This window comes from Lycium barbarum, chromosome 7, assembly GCF_019175385.1.
Source record: "Lycium barbarum isolate Lr01 chromosome 7, ASM1917538v2, whole genome shotgun sequence".
In the NCBI taxonomy this organism is placed as follows: domain Eukaryota; kingdom Viridiplantae; phylum Streptophyta; class Magnoliopsida; order Solanales; family Solanaceae; genus Lycium; species Lycium barbarum.
Window position 1 is genome coordinate 17,276,672 of NC_083343.1, and position 17,204 is coordinate 17,293,875.

Consider the following 17,204-nt stretch of genomic DNA (forward strand, 5'->3'; position numbering starts at 1 on the left):
ATTGGTGGTCTTTAATTTTTGCTCCTCAAATTGGCGGTCTTTAAGTTTTACTCGTCAATTGGTGAGCTTTAATTTTTGTCCTCTGCCTTTGCAAATTCTGCCTTAAGGCCCAAGGTAGAGTTTGCAAAGGCAGAGGATAAAAATTAAAGAACACCAATTTGAGGGACAAAAAATTAAGACCACCCCCAGCGAAGGACAATCCTGCAAATTGCCCAATTAAATTAGGACAGTACTCCAATTTAGGTTGCACATGGAGTATTTGTTTTTTGCGCGGATTGTCCTTCAAAGGTACTAGTCTTTAATTTTTGTCCCTTAAATCACTGGTCTTTAATTTTAGGCGATTCCCAGGATTTTGGGTTCGAACCAGAGTCGGTAAAAAAAAAAACAATTTGCAAGGCAGAGTTTTATAGCAAAATTAAGTATAATCGAGCAAAAGTTAGACCTTAAGACAGAGGTTTGCAAAATTCAGTTGAGTAAAATAATTAAAAAAAAATCTATCTTAAGGCAAAACTCCACTTAGTTTGCCTTAAATAGAATTTGCAGGCAAACTCTGTCTTGTGATTTTTTTTTTAAATTTTAACTGAACTGGAGTTCAAACACGAAATTCAAAAATTTAAGCAAAGGACAAAAATTAAAGACCAGCAATAAGAGGGACAAATATTTAAGACCCCTCCCGAATAAGGCCAATCGTGCAAATTGCCATGGCTATTTATTTAAATTTTAAAACTCATTTTCCAATTTTGGGCCATAGATTATCTTCCTTCTAATACCCTCCTTAAACCCCAAATCAAACATCCACAGCCAACCTCATACATACGACGTCGGTTTAGCGTATAATAATGAATGCTCCATCACCCCACCACGAAGACGATGAACATGAAGAGGATGTCTTCATAGATGAAAGTGATATCATTCAAGAAATCAACGTTGATGAAGAAGGTACCGAAAAAAAAAAATCCAATCTTTTTCCCTAAAAACTTCATTTATTTGCTTATTTGTAGCATAAAAAATTCAATTATCCCCCTCAAAATTCTTCATTTATTTGCTTAACTTTAGTTAGATTTATGGACAATTACAAAATTAAAAAAAGATTTCTTTAATTTATGGTTGCAGAGCTTGTTGATGCTGATGAAGATGATGATGAAGAACAAGAAGGAGAAGGATTCATAGGTAACTGAATTTGGTTCAATTACTTCCAGAAACTTCCTTTTTTTTAAAAAATAAAATAAAATAATTACGTACTCCGTTTGACTTGGCACAAAGTTTAATAAAGTAAGAAAGACTTTTGAAATTTTGTGTTCTTAAACTAAGTAGGCGTCTGGCCCAGTGTTGTCAACGGCGTGCTTAAGCCCTGAAGCAATGCTCAAAACATGTTGAGCACTTCGCCTCGCTTTATGTGCCCTTCAGTGTCATCATCAAGGCTCTAAGACATATTTTTCCTTGCCAATGAGCCTCTCTTGAAGAGGTGACACTTGATAATTGATATTTTTCTTTATCATAATGTTTTTACAATTTCTTTGTCCATATATTAGTTATTCATGCTTATTATTATTATTAGTCTATGTAGAAACTATCCAATCTTGACTTGTTCCATTCATTCATCAAGAGAGAATATATATAGGATACAATCTTGAACCCTAGTGAAACAAGAAAACTAAGATCCTAGTGAAACAAGGAAACTAATTAATATATGGTAATTAGTGAAACAAGGAAACTAACTAATGTATGGTAATTATCTCCCTACAAATATGCTACCAAATAATATAAAGATATTATATCGCAATACCCCCCTCAAGTTGGAGCATGGGAATAAAAAATGCCCAACTTGGAAAGCAAGAAGTCAAATTGAGTTTTGCCGAGAGCTTTGGTAAAAATGTCTGCCAATTGTGAAGATGTTGAAACGTGTGACGGTGAAATCAAACCTTCATTAATTGCATCACGAACAAAGTGACAATCTACCTCAATGTGCTTTGTTCGTTCATGGAAAACCGGATTTTTTGCAATGTGCAAAGCGGACTGACTATCACAAAACAATTTGATCGCCTTGGGATGTTGTATACTTAAACTCAACAACAGACCTCTCAGCCACTTCAACTCACAAGTGACCGCAGCCATGGACCTATATTCAGCCTCTGCAGAAGATCTAGAAACTGTGTGCTGCTTCTTTGTCTTCCAAGAGATGGGAGATTGACCTAGAAATACTAGCCAACCTGTCAACGAACGATGAGTAAGCGGACAAGCCGCCCAATCAGAATCACACCATTCCTGCAAAGTCAACTCACTGTCAGCACGTAACAAAATACCCTATCCTGGTGTGCCTTTCAAATAACGGATCACTCGTAAGGCCGCTTCCCAATGTTCAATCAGGGGTTCTTGCATGAATTGAGACAAAATATGAATAGAATATGCCAAGTCCGGTCGAGTGACCGAGAAAATAGGGAGAATTAGACTCAATTTTGGATGGTGGTGGAGGAGGTACGGCGTCACCGGCCATGGAAATTTACGATGAAGAAAAAAAACCGTGTGGCTCTGATACCATGTAGAAACTATACAATCTTGACTTGTTCCATTCATTCACCAAGAGAGAATATATATAGGATACAATCTTGAACCCTAGTGAAACAAGGAAACTAAGATCCTAGTGAAACAAGGAAACTAATTAATAGATGGTAATTAGTGAAACAAGGAAACTAACTAATATATGGTAATTATCTCCCTACAAATATGCTACCAAATAATATCAAATAATATAAAGATATTATATCGCAATAGTCTTGGACTAATCATATATGTATTTGCATTTTTGCACCATTGCGCCTCTTTTCATTAATGCCCACACTTTATTTGCGCTTTGCGCTGAAAGCCCCGGTTGGCCTTAGAGCTTTTTTGCACTTTTCGCTTTTGATAACACTGGTTTGGCCATAGAACCAAATATTCTTTTACTTTATTTGGCTGTTTGAATGTACTGAAAATGAAAAAGTGAAAGAGGGTTTTAAATGTTTTCCAAATTCCAAATACAATTTCAAGTTGTATTTGGAATTTTTATGGCCATTCAGATAAAGTGAAAAAAAAATTCGGAAAATGGTGAATAATTCTCATTAAACAGGTACTAAAGATATGTTAAATGTACTAAAATGCCTTTTAATCTTGTGATCTTACATGCCATGTGGGAAAGTGGGATTAAAGAGTTGCCAAAAAAGGAAAGAGACATTCTCTTTTAAACGGACTAAAAATGAAAGTAAGACAAACAAATTGAAAGGGAGGGAGTAAGTTTTTAGCTTTCTATTGGACTCAATTACTTCAGCAACTTCTAGAAACCTTTGAGCATATTCAGCCAAATTTATTTTGGTTACTCATATTGGTGCTGTAATTCTTTTACTTAAGTATATTTTACTTCAAGCTGCACACTCAGTGAGATTTCATTATTGCTGCAATTCTTAGTTAAGACTTTGTGTTACTCATTACTCCCTCCGTCCCAATTTATTTGGCACCTCTCGGATTTCAGAGTCAAACGAGTTTTTCTTTGACCGCAATTTTTTCATATGCCTTTTGAATATTTGAATTTTAATTATTGTGACTTATAGTACTTCTTATGTAGTTTCCAAATATGTAAATTTTGTTTTAAAAAAATCTAAAGATTATACGCCTGAATTCACAGTCAAAATTAAGAAATTTGACTTTCGAAATCCGAACTGTGCTATATAAATTGGGACAAACGGAGTATTTTTGTTGGGTGCATTTTTTTTGGGGGGGGGGGGGGGGGGGGGAGGGGGTGATGTTTAATTCTAAACTTATTCTATGTTAATTAGCATACTGATATGAATATTTCGAATAATGGTTTTCAGATGAAGCTGATGATTCCCTTCATACATTCACAGGCCATACTGGTATTGTACTTCTTTTAGTATTCTTGCAAAGTAAACTTTTTATATTCAATACTTGATAAAAAGTGCTTAATTTAATATGCTATTGAGTCCAAACTTCCATTTTATTTCTGCTGTAGTTGGATAACTGGAGTTTGTCTGAATAAAGAAAGCCTGGCCATTCTGTGTGGTTACTGCTAGGTTTTTTAGCTAACTAAATAGGGAATCTTTGCCTTTCTATAGAGGCGGATGCACACTAGAAGCTATCAGTTCGCTGAAGTTAGTTGCTTTGACTCTGACCCTGTATATGTGTTCAGATATCTACTAAATATGGACAACTGTTAAATTTTGAACTTAGTTACTCAAATGGTCAATGAGTTCAGTGGCATTTCTAACCATAAAGTTAAAATCTTGGATCCTCCTCTACATTTAGTCACGTCCAACTGTATGCTTCGAAGTGATATTTCTTTTGATTGCTGTTACTTGAGATAAGGAACACAGATTTCATTGATAAGTGTGTCGTGGAATCTTCAGTCATTTAAGTGCAAGCTAATTTGTCCAAAAGGCAAGCTTGAAATGACAATAAGTACTAAAAGAAAGATTCGATGATGAAAGAAAAACAAGTGGTCATGGTGGAGCGTACATACTACTCCCTTTGTCGCAATTTATGTAGTGCACTTTCCTTTTAATCTGTCCCAAAAAGAATGACACCTTTCTATATTTAGAAACAATTTAACCTTAAACTTCTTATTTTACCGTTAGTGAGATAATTTACACCAATATTTATGGCTGGTTTTACAGTACACGTTTCAAAGCCTTTCTTTCTTTCTTTCTTAAACTCTACGCCCTGTTAAATAACATCACATTAAATGGGATAGAGGGAGTATTGTTTAAGACACATATGGATCGTGGTGTAATAGTAGCCGCAGTAGAAACCAGATTCCAAAGCTTAATACTAAATAAGTTTTATACGTGGAACATGAAATTGGAAAAAGGCCTTTCTTGTATCGAGATTGTTCTCCATAGGAAAAGACTCAACTTTTGCCCAAATTAATATAAAATTAGGATCGAGTTTATAGCCAACTTTATCTACATGATTTCGTTTAGAGAGTTCTATACCATGCTTTTGGAAAACGACATCTTTCAATAGAAGTGAACAAAATACTTGATTAAAACATGAAAAAACTAAAAAGAACAAGATATGATATGATTCTAGCTAACTGCTCTAGCTGTTCATATTCTGATGAGAACTTAATCCGGAAATATAAACAGGATCTTTGCATTAGATGCTGGTCCTTGTTTTGGTATTTGTATACGGGAATTTCCCACAGTTCAACATAACTATTTACCTAAAAAAAATTGCATCTGATGTTGGTGAAACCTACTTCACATAAGATGGTTATATTATACCTCATTGGCACAATGATTTTAGGTATGGAGGTTAAATGTGTTTTTAGTCAATACCTCCTGATTGGGTATAGTCCATAATCAGTTTGTACATTGTGGTGCTTACTGTTTTCCTTATAATTTAATCATTTCATTACTGTTTCCTCTTTGTAGGTGAACTATACACCGTTACCTGCAGCCCAACAGATGCTAGTTTGGTGGTAACAGGTGGTGGAGATGATAGAGGATTTATGTGGAGGATTGGTCAAGGTGACTTTGCTTTTGAGTTGCAAGGTAATTGAGTCGTGACTAACAAGTTTTGTATCACTAATTAGATGATTCTTATTCATACACTTTTTAATTTAAGCTCTTTGAGATATGGTGCAGGTCACACAGATTCTGTATCTAGTTTGGCTTTTAGTACTGATGGTCAGTTGCTTGCTTCTGGGAGCCTTGATGGGAATATAAGAGTGTGGGACATAACTTCAGGTAGTCTGAAGGGCACACTTGATGGTCCTGAAAAGGGAATAGAGGTGAAACATTTTCTCGTGCATAACAAATCGATTTTCCCGTAATAATTTGAGATCAATTATGAACTGTGAGGATTCTCCAGTGGGTCAGGTGGCATCCGAGAGGACATGTCGTGTTGGCAGGTTCAGAGGATTCCTCTGTTTGGATGTGGAATGCTGATAACAGTGCTTTCATGAACACGTTTTTAGGTCATGGTGGTAGCGTAACCTGTGGTGGTTTCACTCCTGATGGTACATCCTTCTTTCTCTGGTAAAATTTCTAGTGTTTCTTCCGTTTGAGTAGAACTTATGTTTCTTATAAATACTTGCTCAGGTAAATTAATTTGTACTGGGTCTGATGATGCGACCCTGAGGATATGGGATCCAAAGAGTGCCCAAAGTATCCATGTGGTCAGAGGTGAGATTTTTGCTTTCTGGCTGCTAATATCTTGATCTCCTTTGCGGTACGCATTCCAAAATTAGGTGAAGAGTAGAGCTGTAATTCCACCCTCCTCCGACCCCCCCCCCCCCCAAAAAAAAAAAAGGGTTAGCGGGGCTTACAAATAGAAGGCTTACCGCCGCTGATTTAAAAAAAAAAAAAAAGGGTTGAACGCTTTCTGACAATCGTAACAAAATGTGTTCTCCCATATTTTGGGGGATGTGGCTGAGATATAAATACTGGATAGGAAATTGTGGAATGAAGCATATGTTAATATATTGCTAAGTTAGCATTTCTCTTCTTGCATCATCACCTCAATTGATGCTGATCAATGTCTTGCTTGTTTCATTCCTTTCATTATGTTATGCAAAGCTGGCTCTCTGTAATTCCATTCCATGAATTGATGTCAGCATTCTTATCAGTGGCTAGATTTGTGATCACGATGTTGGTCTTTTATTAGACAAACTAGTTTTCTAGATTAATGCATGATTTGTGAGATATGGTCTTATTATCGTTTTTTGTTAATTTCTGAAAAAATGTTTATTTGTTATTGCAAGGTCATCCGTATCACACGGAAGGACTGACTTGCTTGACAATCAACTCGGATTCTACTCTTGCTCTCACAGGCTCAAAGGATGGTTCTGCTCACATTGTGAATATAATTACTGGAAAGGTCAGAATCCTCGTTGGATGATAATATATCCTTTACATTTTTCACAATGGTTTTTTATGTAGCCTGTAAGCTATTTGTCTGATCACCGATTATTATTTTCTATGTCAGGTTGTCACTTCTCTGAGTGCTCATACAGATTCGATAGAATGTGCCAGCTTTTCAGCAAGGTTTGTCTACACCTGACATCTTTCTCTCTCTCCTTGTACTTTTCCCCGTGAATGCCTTTCCTGAAAGAAGATTGCATACAAATTGGAAAAAATTGTGCAATAATTAAACCACAATATTTGGTGCTTTAAACTACTTTCATCTAAAATGATTTTCAGCGCTGCTTGGGCTGCAACAGGAGGCTTGGATAATAAGCTGATCATTTGGGACTTACCACAGTCCTTACCTCGCTCCACATGTGAACATCCGGTATGAACTTCCTTGATCAAGCAGTTGCTTCTGTAAATACTCCTTGTTATTTCAAGAAAGTTTTGTACTAAACCCCAGTTTTTCGACTGGCTCGCTATTCGCTGACAATACTTTGTTTTAGGACGGCGTGACGTTCTTATTGTGGCTGGGGCAACATAGATATGTGGCAACAGGTTGTGTTGATGGGAAAGTGCGGATATGGGATAGCCTTTCTGGAGAATGTGTGAGGACCTTTAGCGGACACGCTGATGCAATTCAGTCCCTAGCTGCATCGGCCAATGGGGAGTACCTCATTTCTGTCTCTATCGATGGAACAGCACGGGTATTTGAGATAGCAGAGTTCAACTAAGAAGAGACCCCCGTCTTTGTGTGTGTTGGTGAAGAGTTCAAATAGTTACACTATTGGCTTGTCCTTATTTTCAGATTTAAATGTAGACTTGATATCTGAGGGCAGAATTTGTTAGTGTCTTGACCACATCGCTATTAAAACATATATGAACCACATTGCATTGTAGATAGTCATGGATAGTGCAACATAACCCCATGCAAACTTCAGTGAGCATGTATGTCGTGCACCTGAGAGTGACCTAGTGACTAATGATGTGGGTGAAAATTGATAGAGATCAGATTAGGGTTGAAATCCCTATAGAGACGAAACACGCCAACGGGTTTATTCATTTGCCTAATAGACAGAGAGATGTTGGTGGGAGGTAGCATGTACAGATGAAATAGTTTAGGTGTGTGGGATAAGTATCTATGCTAGGGGTGTGCGTACTTCGGTAAATATTGAATTATTGTGCAAGAATCGTAATTTTCAAACTTTGGTTTTGTTGGGAAGAAACAAGCAATAATCAAATTGCACGATAAGGTAACAGCGGAAGAAATACTCAAGTCAAAACTTTCCACACTATTTGAATCAAGAGAAGACAATAAATACTAGCACAAATGGAAATCCGAGCAGCAATTATACCAGCAATAAAATAGCAAAGCAAGTAAAAATAAATCGAATGCAAGAGACACCAAATTGACGTGGTAAAACTCTTTCAAGGTGAAAAGGAAACATTCATGGGACTTTCGACCCATAAAAGCTCCATCATAATTAACAAGAGTTACAATAATGTTCTCCAAATGGCTACAACATCAATGCCAAACACGGAGCAACAATACATAAAAGATAGCACCAACTAGTGAAGAAAGGAGAGAAATCACCCCAAAAAATGAGTTACTGTTCGTACTCGAAAATTGAAGCTATAGACCACAAAATCCAACCTCCACCGTTGAAATTGAAGAACCAGATGTTGAGAACCCCCAGTTCAAATATCAGCACGATCTAACGGTTAACGAATCAGAAAACGCAATTTGAAGCGAACTGTTATAGCTGATTTTCATTGGTTCGAAAATTACCTCTTCTCTCTCAATTTTTCTCTCTATATGGCTGCTATGAATTCACTCTTGTGTATTGAAATAAGACCTAAGTTGATCCTATATATAGTGGATTTTAGGACAAAAGTAGACTGGTCTAAATTGGATTGAATTTTATTAATCCAAATCACATAGGAAGGAAAAACCCAACAATTCTCCCCCTCCCGACTATGTGGAGGAGACCGTCATCTCGGCGATCAAGCAACACTCTAAATCTAGACTTGCAGTCAAGCCCAGAACAATCCGAATGGATGACATCTTCACAACTGGAGAAAAGATTTCATCAAAATCAACTCGCTTCTTCTGACTAAAGCTCTTGACAACCAATCTAGATGTTACACCTCATGAATTTTCGCGTTGTCGTAAGCAAACTAATGTGAGTCCAGAGAGACTATGATACCCCTAAAAGGTTAAGGAAGACTTTTAATAAGTGTTAGACAAGTATTTAAGGGTTTCGGGATCAAGCGAATTGAAGAAATTAGGTTCGTTGAAAATTTGGAAAAACTTGGCAGAATTTTTGACAGGATTTTGGTCCAACTTTGAAGAGGCATATCTCCTAGAATATAAGGAGTTACGGAGCTCATAACCTATGTAAATTGAAGTTCAGCAAGTCTTCTTTCCAGTGCAACTGACAGATCACATTTATGTAAAGTACGGAGGAAAGTACGGGCCCGTACAATAAAGTACGTCCCGCACTTTTTGGGCGTATTTTGCCAAAATTTTCAAAAAGTTAAAATTTTTGCCTCCAAAGTATGGGATGAACAGTATCACGTACTTTGAAGTACGCGATGAACAGTAACCCGTACTTTTCTCGAAATTTTCAGAAATTTGAGTCAGTGAATTTTTTTTCCCAAGCTTTTGAATACCCATTTCCACGACTTGGGCCTCATTTTTCACCCAAAATCAATCCTTAATTTCTCTCTAAGCTCCCCTTAACACCCATAAACACACTAAATCATTCCAAATCAAATCAAGAGATGATCAACCTTGAAAACCTAGTTAATTTATGAAAGTTGGATGTTTTTGCTTTCACTTAATTTTGTGGTGAACTTGGCCTTGAAACAAGTTGTGTGAGTTGAAGTTCTTCAAATACAAGGTGTGTTCTTCACCCTGTTTGTATGTTTAAGTTGATGTACAGGTTTAATACCCCTTAGAAGGGAAAAAAATTAAAGTGGAGAAGCTATAAATATTGTAACGAAGAAGGTGACTATGAGGTGAACTCGAAAAGGGGATTTGGTTAAATTTGAGACTAATTCATATGTAACTTCTTGATTATGATATTATAGATGTTGTTATTGTTATTTGGGGGCTATTTTGCAATATGGTGGAAGTTGATAAAATTGGGGAAGTGCTGTCCAAATTTCGTTAGTTCGTAATTATGCTAGTTTGATTTTAAGAAGGTTTTCAAGACTTAATCTTAGTGTAAATCCTCTTGAATGTAGATTTCGCAGACGTTGGAAGAGAATGTTAAGTAAATAGAAGTCGTAAAGGTATGTAAGGCTACCCCTTTCTTTCATAATGCATGAATCCTATGTTGTGATCCCTTATATGCTACCTATATTACCTTTACCCCTAGAAGTTCTAGTGAACCTTAACTCTCAAGAGTCTTATGATATGATTGAGCTTACTGTGAAATTCTTGACTACATTTATGATGATCTTATCTAATGTTGTTATTCCCTCAAAGCGAGACAAGATAGTGATGATGCTTATGATGATGATTTTCATCCTAGAAAGGCTAAAGCTTAAAGTTCTCAATGTTTTCATGATTCTAATGAGTTTGTCACAAGTTTATGGATTTTATTCATTATTGATGATCTCACCTTGAAGGAACTATTGATGATCTCACCTTATGATTATTGTTCCTTCAAGGTGAGATGTAGCGACGATTAATGTTCCATAACATAATCGGTGGTTACTGACCTTACGTCACTCCGACAGAGTTGTAGCTTTTAATTGGGCTCTCATGCATGCTTATTTTTATGTATGATTACACCGGGCCTAGTTGGCAGGGCAGACACCACTTCGGTGGGCGGCTTATGGATGATGATAGTTATATTGAGCCTAGTTGGCCGAGCAGTCACCACTAGTGGGCGACGTGACATGATTACCCCGGACGCGAGCTAATGATGATTTTATGTTATGTATGTATGAAAAATGTTTTCTTAAAAGGCTAAGCAGGCATGGTATTCGCCTTAAGAGGCAGTTTGATATACAAGTTATCTCTTTCTCTCATGTTTCCTTATTGCTTTATTACATTATTGTTCATGCCTTATATACTCAATACATTTTTCGTATTGACGTCCTTTCTTTTGTGGACACTGCGTTCATGCCTGCAGGTAGGCAGGTAGACGGATGTGATCCCTAGGAGCTTTGTCAGTGGAGATTCAGGAGCACTCCACTACTTCGAAATCACAGTCTATTGGTATACTTCTTTTGTGTATATATTGGGCATGGCAGGGTCTTGTCCCGTCCCTTGTGATTTCTAGTACTCCAGATAGAGGCTCGTAGATATGTGTGGGTAGTAGATGTTTCATGACCTCACTAGTGCATATTTTGTATATCATTTTTGTAGCCTTGTGGACTCATATATATATATATGTGTGTGTGTGTGTGTGTGTGTGTGTGTGTGTATGAGGTGGAGTTGAACGTTGTCTTATAATGAGTTTTACCTTAAGAATTATATTCATTCCGGTTGTGTCAATTGAGATTTCGATATATGGTCCACTGAGATAGATTGGAAGAAGCATGCTAGGCGGTGGTCGGTAGACTAGCTCCAGGTACCCGTCATGGCCCTCCGGTTGGGTCCTGACACTAGCCTTGTACCGTGGAACTGGGTTACCACCTTCATGTTTCACTCTGAAAACTCACCTGTTTTTCAAAGCTTTTCTGTCTCTAGGAAGCTTAACCAGATCAAATGTATGGTTATCCTGCAAGGATTTAATCTTATCTTGCATAGCATCAAACCACCTTTCTTTTTCTTCACTATCCATGGCCTCATCAAAACTTTCAGGTTCTCTCCCATCAGTCAAGAGTACAAACTCATTGGGAGAATAACGAGATAAAAGGTACTTTCTCTCTAGTAGATCTTCTGAGAGAACTCTCTGGAGCATCAATAGCAGTTGGTTGCTCGCCAACCACATCATCTTCCACTGGAGCATCATGCTGGTCATTCTGAACATGATCAGTATCTTCAATTTGATCTTCATTAGTTTGAAGATTTTCTTCAGGTGCAGTAGTCACAGGAACTGGATCAACATCAACTAAGCTCTCATTGCTCTGAGAATCATCCTTCTCAGCTTTGTCAAAATCTTCAGTTGTTTGGTCTTCAAAGAACACAACATCACGACTTTCAACAAGTTTCTTCTCAACTGGATCATAGAGACGATAACCAAATTCGTCATGACCATAACCAATGAAGATACATTGCCTAGTTTTAACTTCCAGCTTTGACCTCTCATCCTTAGGAACATGCATAAAAGCCTTACACCCGAAGACTCGCATAAGAGACATCCTTACCAAACCAAACTCTATCAGGAACATCACTATCCAAAGCAACAGTAGGAGATAAATTGATAACATAAGTAGCAGTATTGAGTGCTTCTGCCCAAAATGAATCCGGCAACTTAGCATCTGAAAGCAAACATCTAACCCTCTCAACTAGAGTTCTGTTCATTCTCTCTGCTAAACCATTTAACTGAGGAGTCTTTGGAGGAGTTTTCTGATGACGAATACCTTGTTGTCTGCAATAATTATCAAAATGACCAATGCATTCACCACCATTGTCTGAGCGGATGCATTTTAGTTTCTTCCCTGTCTGTCTCTCAACCAAGGCTTGAAAAGTCTTGAACACATCAAGTACTTGATCCTTGAACTTTGATACAAATCGATTTGGGGGAAACACCAAATCAATCACAAAAACGCGAAATTAAAGGATAACAAGAAATTGGGATGAGAATTGAAGAAAATGGGATAAGAGATAGAGGATAAAAGCTAGACCCTAATAATAATGAATCTATGGACAAACCTAAGCATATGAAACCTATACCTTTCCAATTGGATTTAATCAATAGAACCTAAGCTATTTGAAATCAAGTCAAGAGATATTCAAATTAGATCCACAAATGAACAACTCTTTATGAAATCAATGGAAATGAGGTTCAAAACTAACAATGGGATCCACCATTATCAAAGCTAATCCTAGCTAAACAATCTATCACTCAACAAAGGAGTATCTCAATACATAATTCATCCAATCTAAACTAATGAATTGAACTAAGTCTAGTATTTATACTCCTAGACTAAAAGAAGACTAAGTTATTACAAAAATGTCATTAATGAGGCAAGGGCCTTGTTTGGTTGGCAGTCTTCTTTGGGAATTTTGAAAATAGCCCTTATGTGGAAATCTTCATCTTCCAAACACTAATTGTCTTGCAATTGTAGCCCAATTTGTCTTGATTTGCATCGTATAGCCATAATTTGCACTTTTATCCCTTTTCACTTTTAGCCACTTGGCGTAGAAGTCGCCACAATCTCTTCCCAAGCCATCGTCCAAACATCCCATGTCCTTCCAAGCACCTTTGTGCCCTTTGTTCCATCTAGGATCATATCATCCTCCCCTTCTTCAAAAGGATTCATCCTCGAATCCAAACCTTGCAAAAACATAAAAGAGTATGAGTACACATCCTCGCACAACAAACAAAGGTAATCATCATATGGCAAATGATAATACCTAAAGTAAGCATAACATGCAATCAACTCACTAAATATCTCACTCTTATGATATAACCAAGCATCAAAGGGATCTAGAAAGAACATGTATCCAAATGAAGCCAAAGACACTTGGCTAGTCAAGTTATTTTGAACAAAGGGTCAATCAAAGAACCCAATGCAAATAGGAATCCCAACATGCAAATCTACATTGGTCCTAACAATTAAGAAGCATACATCTCCCCTTAAGTCAAGAAACAAGTGAAATCCTTTAGACTAAGTGTAATATCACAAATAAACCCAACCCAAGTCAAGGGTCCAACCATCACACTAGCCCACCCCAATAAGGAAATCACTCCTTAAGTCAACACCAGGTGTTACACCTCCGAAAATTTCATGCGTTATGTGGTAGATAGACTAATGCAGGGTAAGAAGTATATGAGTTTTGTACACGTAAGAAGTAGTACTTAACGATTCTAATTAAGATTCCAAAAACATTCGGGGCAAGAGAAGAAAGTTCGTTGAAGAATGTAAAGCATAAGCCGTGTTTTGAAAAGGGTTTGCAAAGTACCGAGCTAATGTTGATTTAATGATGTCTTGAAGAAAAGTTATAATGCTCCATAGGTTGTTAATGAAGTCTTAAGCAAGTGTTAAGAATGTTCCATAAGGATTGGAGATCAAACGAAACGTCGGAAATAATTTCAGAAAAGTGGAGTTATACGACCACTTATACGGTCCGTATAACTTTATACGGTCCGTATAGCCCAACAGAAAAGATAATTTCCCTGATGGTGGAATACGGTCACTTATACGGACCGTATAAGGGTACGCATAAGTCCCGTCGGGCTGAATATTTTCCAAGTATAAATACATGTTCCCACTTCTAATTTCTCATTTTTCCAACTCCTCCACACTTCTTGAAATCTCTAGAACTTTCTATACCTCCTATTAACATAAATCCAAGGCAAATCAAAGAACAACATCATCAATCCAAGGAAATCAAGTGTAAGGAAGCTCTCTAGGGTTGCTAGAAATCAAGAAATCTCTTTGAATTGAAGTTAGGGTTTTCTCCAAGTGAGGCAACTCCATCCAAAACCCACTCCTACATAATCAAAGGTGAGTTATATGATCATTTCATGTTATTTAGAATATTGAATGGTTGAAAGACTTGGATTATGGTCAAATGTAAAAATAATGATATTCTTGAATAATAGTTTGACATGAACCATAATTCTTGAGATGTTATGAGTATAATCTTGTTATAAATGGTATTAATAATATTGGAGGAGCATGATATGAGAATGAATGCGGTGTTGTATTATGGCCATGGTTAGGGATGATCTTGAGAGGAAATTTTGAGAATTGAATAATGACTCAGTTGGTTGCCGCTCAGGCTCAACGGCAGAGTATGGGTCCAGGTGACAGGGCGAGTAGTGCTAGATCCCGTGATTTCATGAGTTCAAATCCTCCAGAATTTTTCGGGTCAAAGCCGGATGAAGACCCATAAGGTCTTATTGATGAGATGCTGAGAACGTTGAGGATCATCCATGCTTCGGATACCGAGTCAGTGGAGCTGACATCTTATAGACTCCGGGATGTAGCGGTCCTTTGGTACAATAATTAGATTTCTTCAAGAGGAGAGGATGCACCTCCCCCGGTTTGGCAAGAGTTCGTGAAAGCTTTTTATTGGTCATTATTTGCCACCCGAGGTCCGTCAGGCTAGAGCTGATAAATTCTTGAATCTTAAACAAGGGAATATGAGTGCCCGGGAGTATAGCCTTCACTTTAACTCATTGGCTAGGTATGCTCCGACTATGGTGGCTGACATGGGAGATAGAGTGCATAGATTTGTGAGCGGCTTAGGGCCACACTTGTTCAAGGATTGTCTGATGGCTTCACTACAGGAGGGGATGAACATTTCCTGTATTCAGACTCACGCCCAGAATTTAGAAGAGCAATAACAGCCGCAAAGGGGTGAGCGTGATATTGACGAAGAATAGAACAAGAGGGCCAGATCTGTCGGTGCTAGTAGTGAGTATAGAGGGGGTCAGCGGCAACAGTATTCCAGCTATTTAGGCCAGTCCGTGACCAATGCACCTCCTCGGTTCGCGGGTAGGAGATTTGATCGCCCCATTTATTTTGGTCCGGGTCAAAGTTCGAGAGTCCCAGGTTCTCAGTTTGGAGGTGATGCTAGCCAGCGGAGACCACCGGTGCCGCGATGTAGCCAGTGTGGTAGATTACATTCCGGTCAGTGTCGCGGAGTTTCAGATGCTTGCTATGCCTATGGTCAGGTTGGGCATATGATGCGGGATTGTCCATCGATGGGTGGTAGAATTGGGGCTCAGCCCACAGGATCCGCAGTCAGTTCTTCCTCGTCTGTGCGCCCGGTAGGCAGATTCCCCAGATTTCAGCAGGCCGCGGTAAGGGAAGAGGGGGAGCATCCAGTTCAGGTGGCACTTAACCCCGTATTTATGATTTAGCCGAATGTCAGGATCTTAATTCCTCCCTGGATATGGTTACAGGTATACTATCCATATTCTCTCATGACGTTTATGCATTGGTTGATCTAGGTTCTACGTTGTCTTATATTACTCCTTATATTACTGGCCGCATAGGGGTAAAACTCGACCAATTAAACCTTTTGAGGCATCTAATCCGGTTGGTGACCCAGTAATAGCTAGACAAGTGTATAAAAATTGTGTGATTATGGTATGTAATCGTCAGATTATCACTAATTTAATTGAGTTGGAAATGTTAGATTTTGATGTGATTATGGGCATAGATTGGTTGGCTTCTTGTTATGCCAATGTGGATTGCAGAACGAAAATAGTCTGATTCCAATTCTCGGGAGAGCCTATGCTTGAATGGAAAGGTAATACAGCGTCCCCAAGAGGTAGGTTTATTTCCTACCTTAAGGCAAGGAAGATGATAGCTAAAGGATATATTTATCATCTAGTCCGAGTTCATGATACCAAAGTAAGCCGCCAACTTTTCAATCCGTCCCGGTAGTAAATGAATTTCCGGATGTATTTCCAGATGAACTTCCAGGCCTTCCTCCGGAAAGAGAGATTGACTTTGCTATTGATGTGTTGCCGGACACCAAGCCTATATTTATTCCTCTTTACCGAATGGCACCGACAGAGTTGAAAGAGCTGAAGGCGCAACTGAAAGATTTGCTCGAGAAGGGATTCATTAGGCCCACTTCGTCACCGTAGGGAGCACCTATCCTATTTGTGAGGAAGAAAGATGGTTCCCTACGGATGTGTATTGACTATAGGCATCTGAACAAGGTAACGACAAAGAATAAATATCCGCTTCCAAGAATCGATGATTTGTTTGACCAATTACAGGGTGCCTAATAGTTTTCCAAAACTAATCTAAGATCGGGGTATCACCAAGTGAGAGTTAGAGAAGAAGATATTCCCAAAACAGCTTTCAGAACGAGATATGGCCACTATGAATTCCGGGTGATGTCATTTGGGTTGACTAATGCTCCGGTGGTGTTTATGAATTTGATGAATAATGTATTCAAGCCTCTTTTAGATCTGTTTGTGATTATGTTCATTGATGATATTCTAGTATACTCTCGGACAGAAGCGGAGCATGCAGACCATTTGCGTATTGTCCTTGGAATTCTTCGGGCTCGCGAGTTGTATGCTAAGTTTTCGAAATGCGAGTTTTGGCTAAATTTTGTGACTTTTTTGGGCCACATTATTTCAGCTAACGGCATTCGAGTGGATACTCAGAAAATAGAAGTTGTGAAGACTTGGCCAAGGCCCACAACACCTG

General features: G+C 38.1%; 1 protein-coding gene across 1 annotated transcript; it reads left to right on the forward strand.

The window, feature by feature from the left end:
* The first annotated feature begins 738 nt into the window (after nucleotides 1–738).
* LOC132603241 (uncharacterized) lies at nucleotides 739–7,802 on the forward strand. The gene is made up of 11 exons (XM_060316202.1): nucleotides 739–939; nucleotides 1,114–1,170; nucleotides 3,846–3,887; nucleotides 5,424–5,543; nucleotides 5,637–5,782; nucleotides 5,863–6,010; nucleotides 6,093–6,176; nucleotides 6,755–6,870; nucleotides 6,979–7,037; nucleotides 7,194–7,284; nucleotides 7,406–7,802. Exons 1-11 carry the CDS (start codon nucleotides 840–842, stop codon nucleotides 7,631–7,633), a joined length of 1,191 nt encoding a protein of 396 aa, XP_060172185.1. The 5' UTR covers nucleotides 739–839; the 3' UTR covers nucleotides 7,634–7,802.
* Nucleotides 7,803–17,204: the final 9,402 nt, after the last annotated feature.

Excerpts from the sequence above, each read along its gene's own strand:
- LOC132603241 (XM_060316202.1), top strand. The coding sequence starts at position 840 with ATGAATGCTCCATCACCCCACCACGAAGACGATGAACATGAAGAGGAT. Across the intron at positions 5,544-5,636 it reads CTTTGCTTTTGAGTTGCAAG|GTCACACAGATTCTGTATCT; the intron begins GTAATTGAGTCG and ends GATATGGTGCAG. Across the intron at positions 6,871-6,978 it reads TGAATATAATTACTGGAAAG|GTTGTCACTTCTCTGAGTGC; the intron begins GTCAGAATCCTC and ends TTTCTATGTCAG.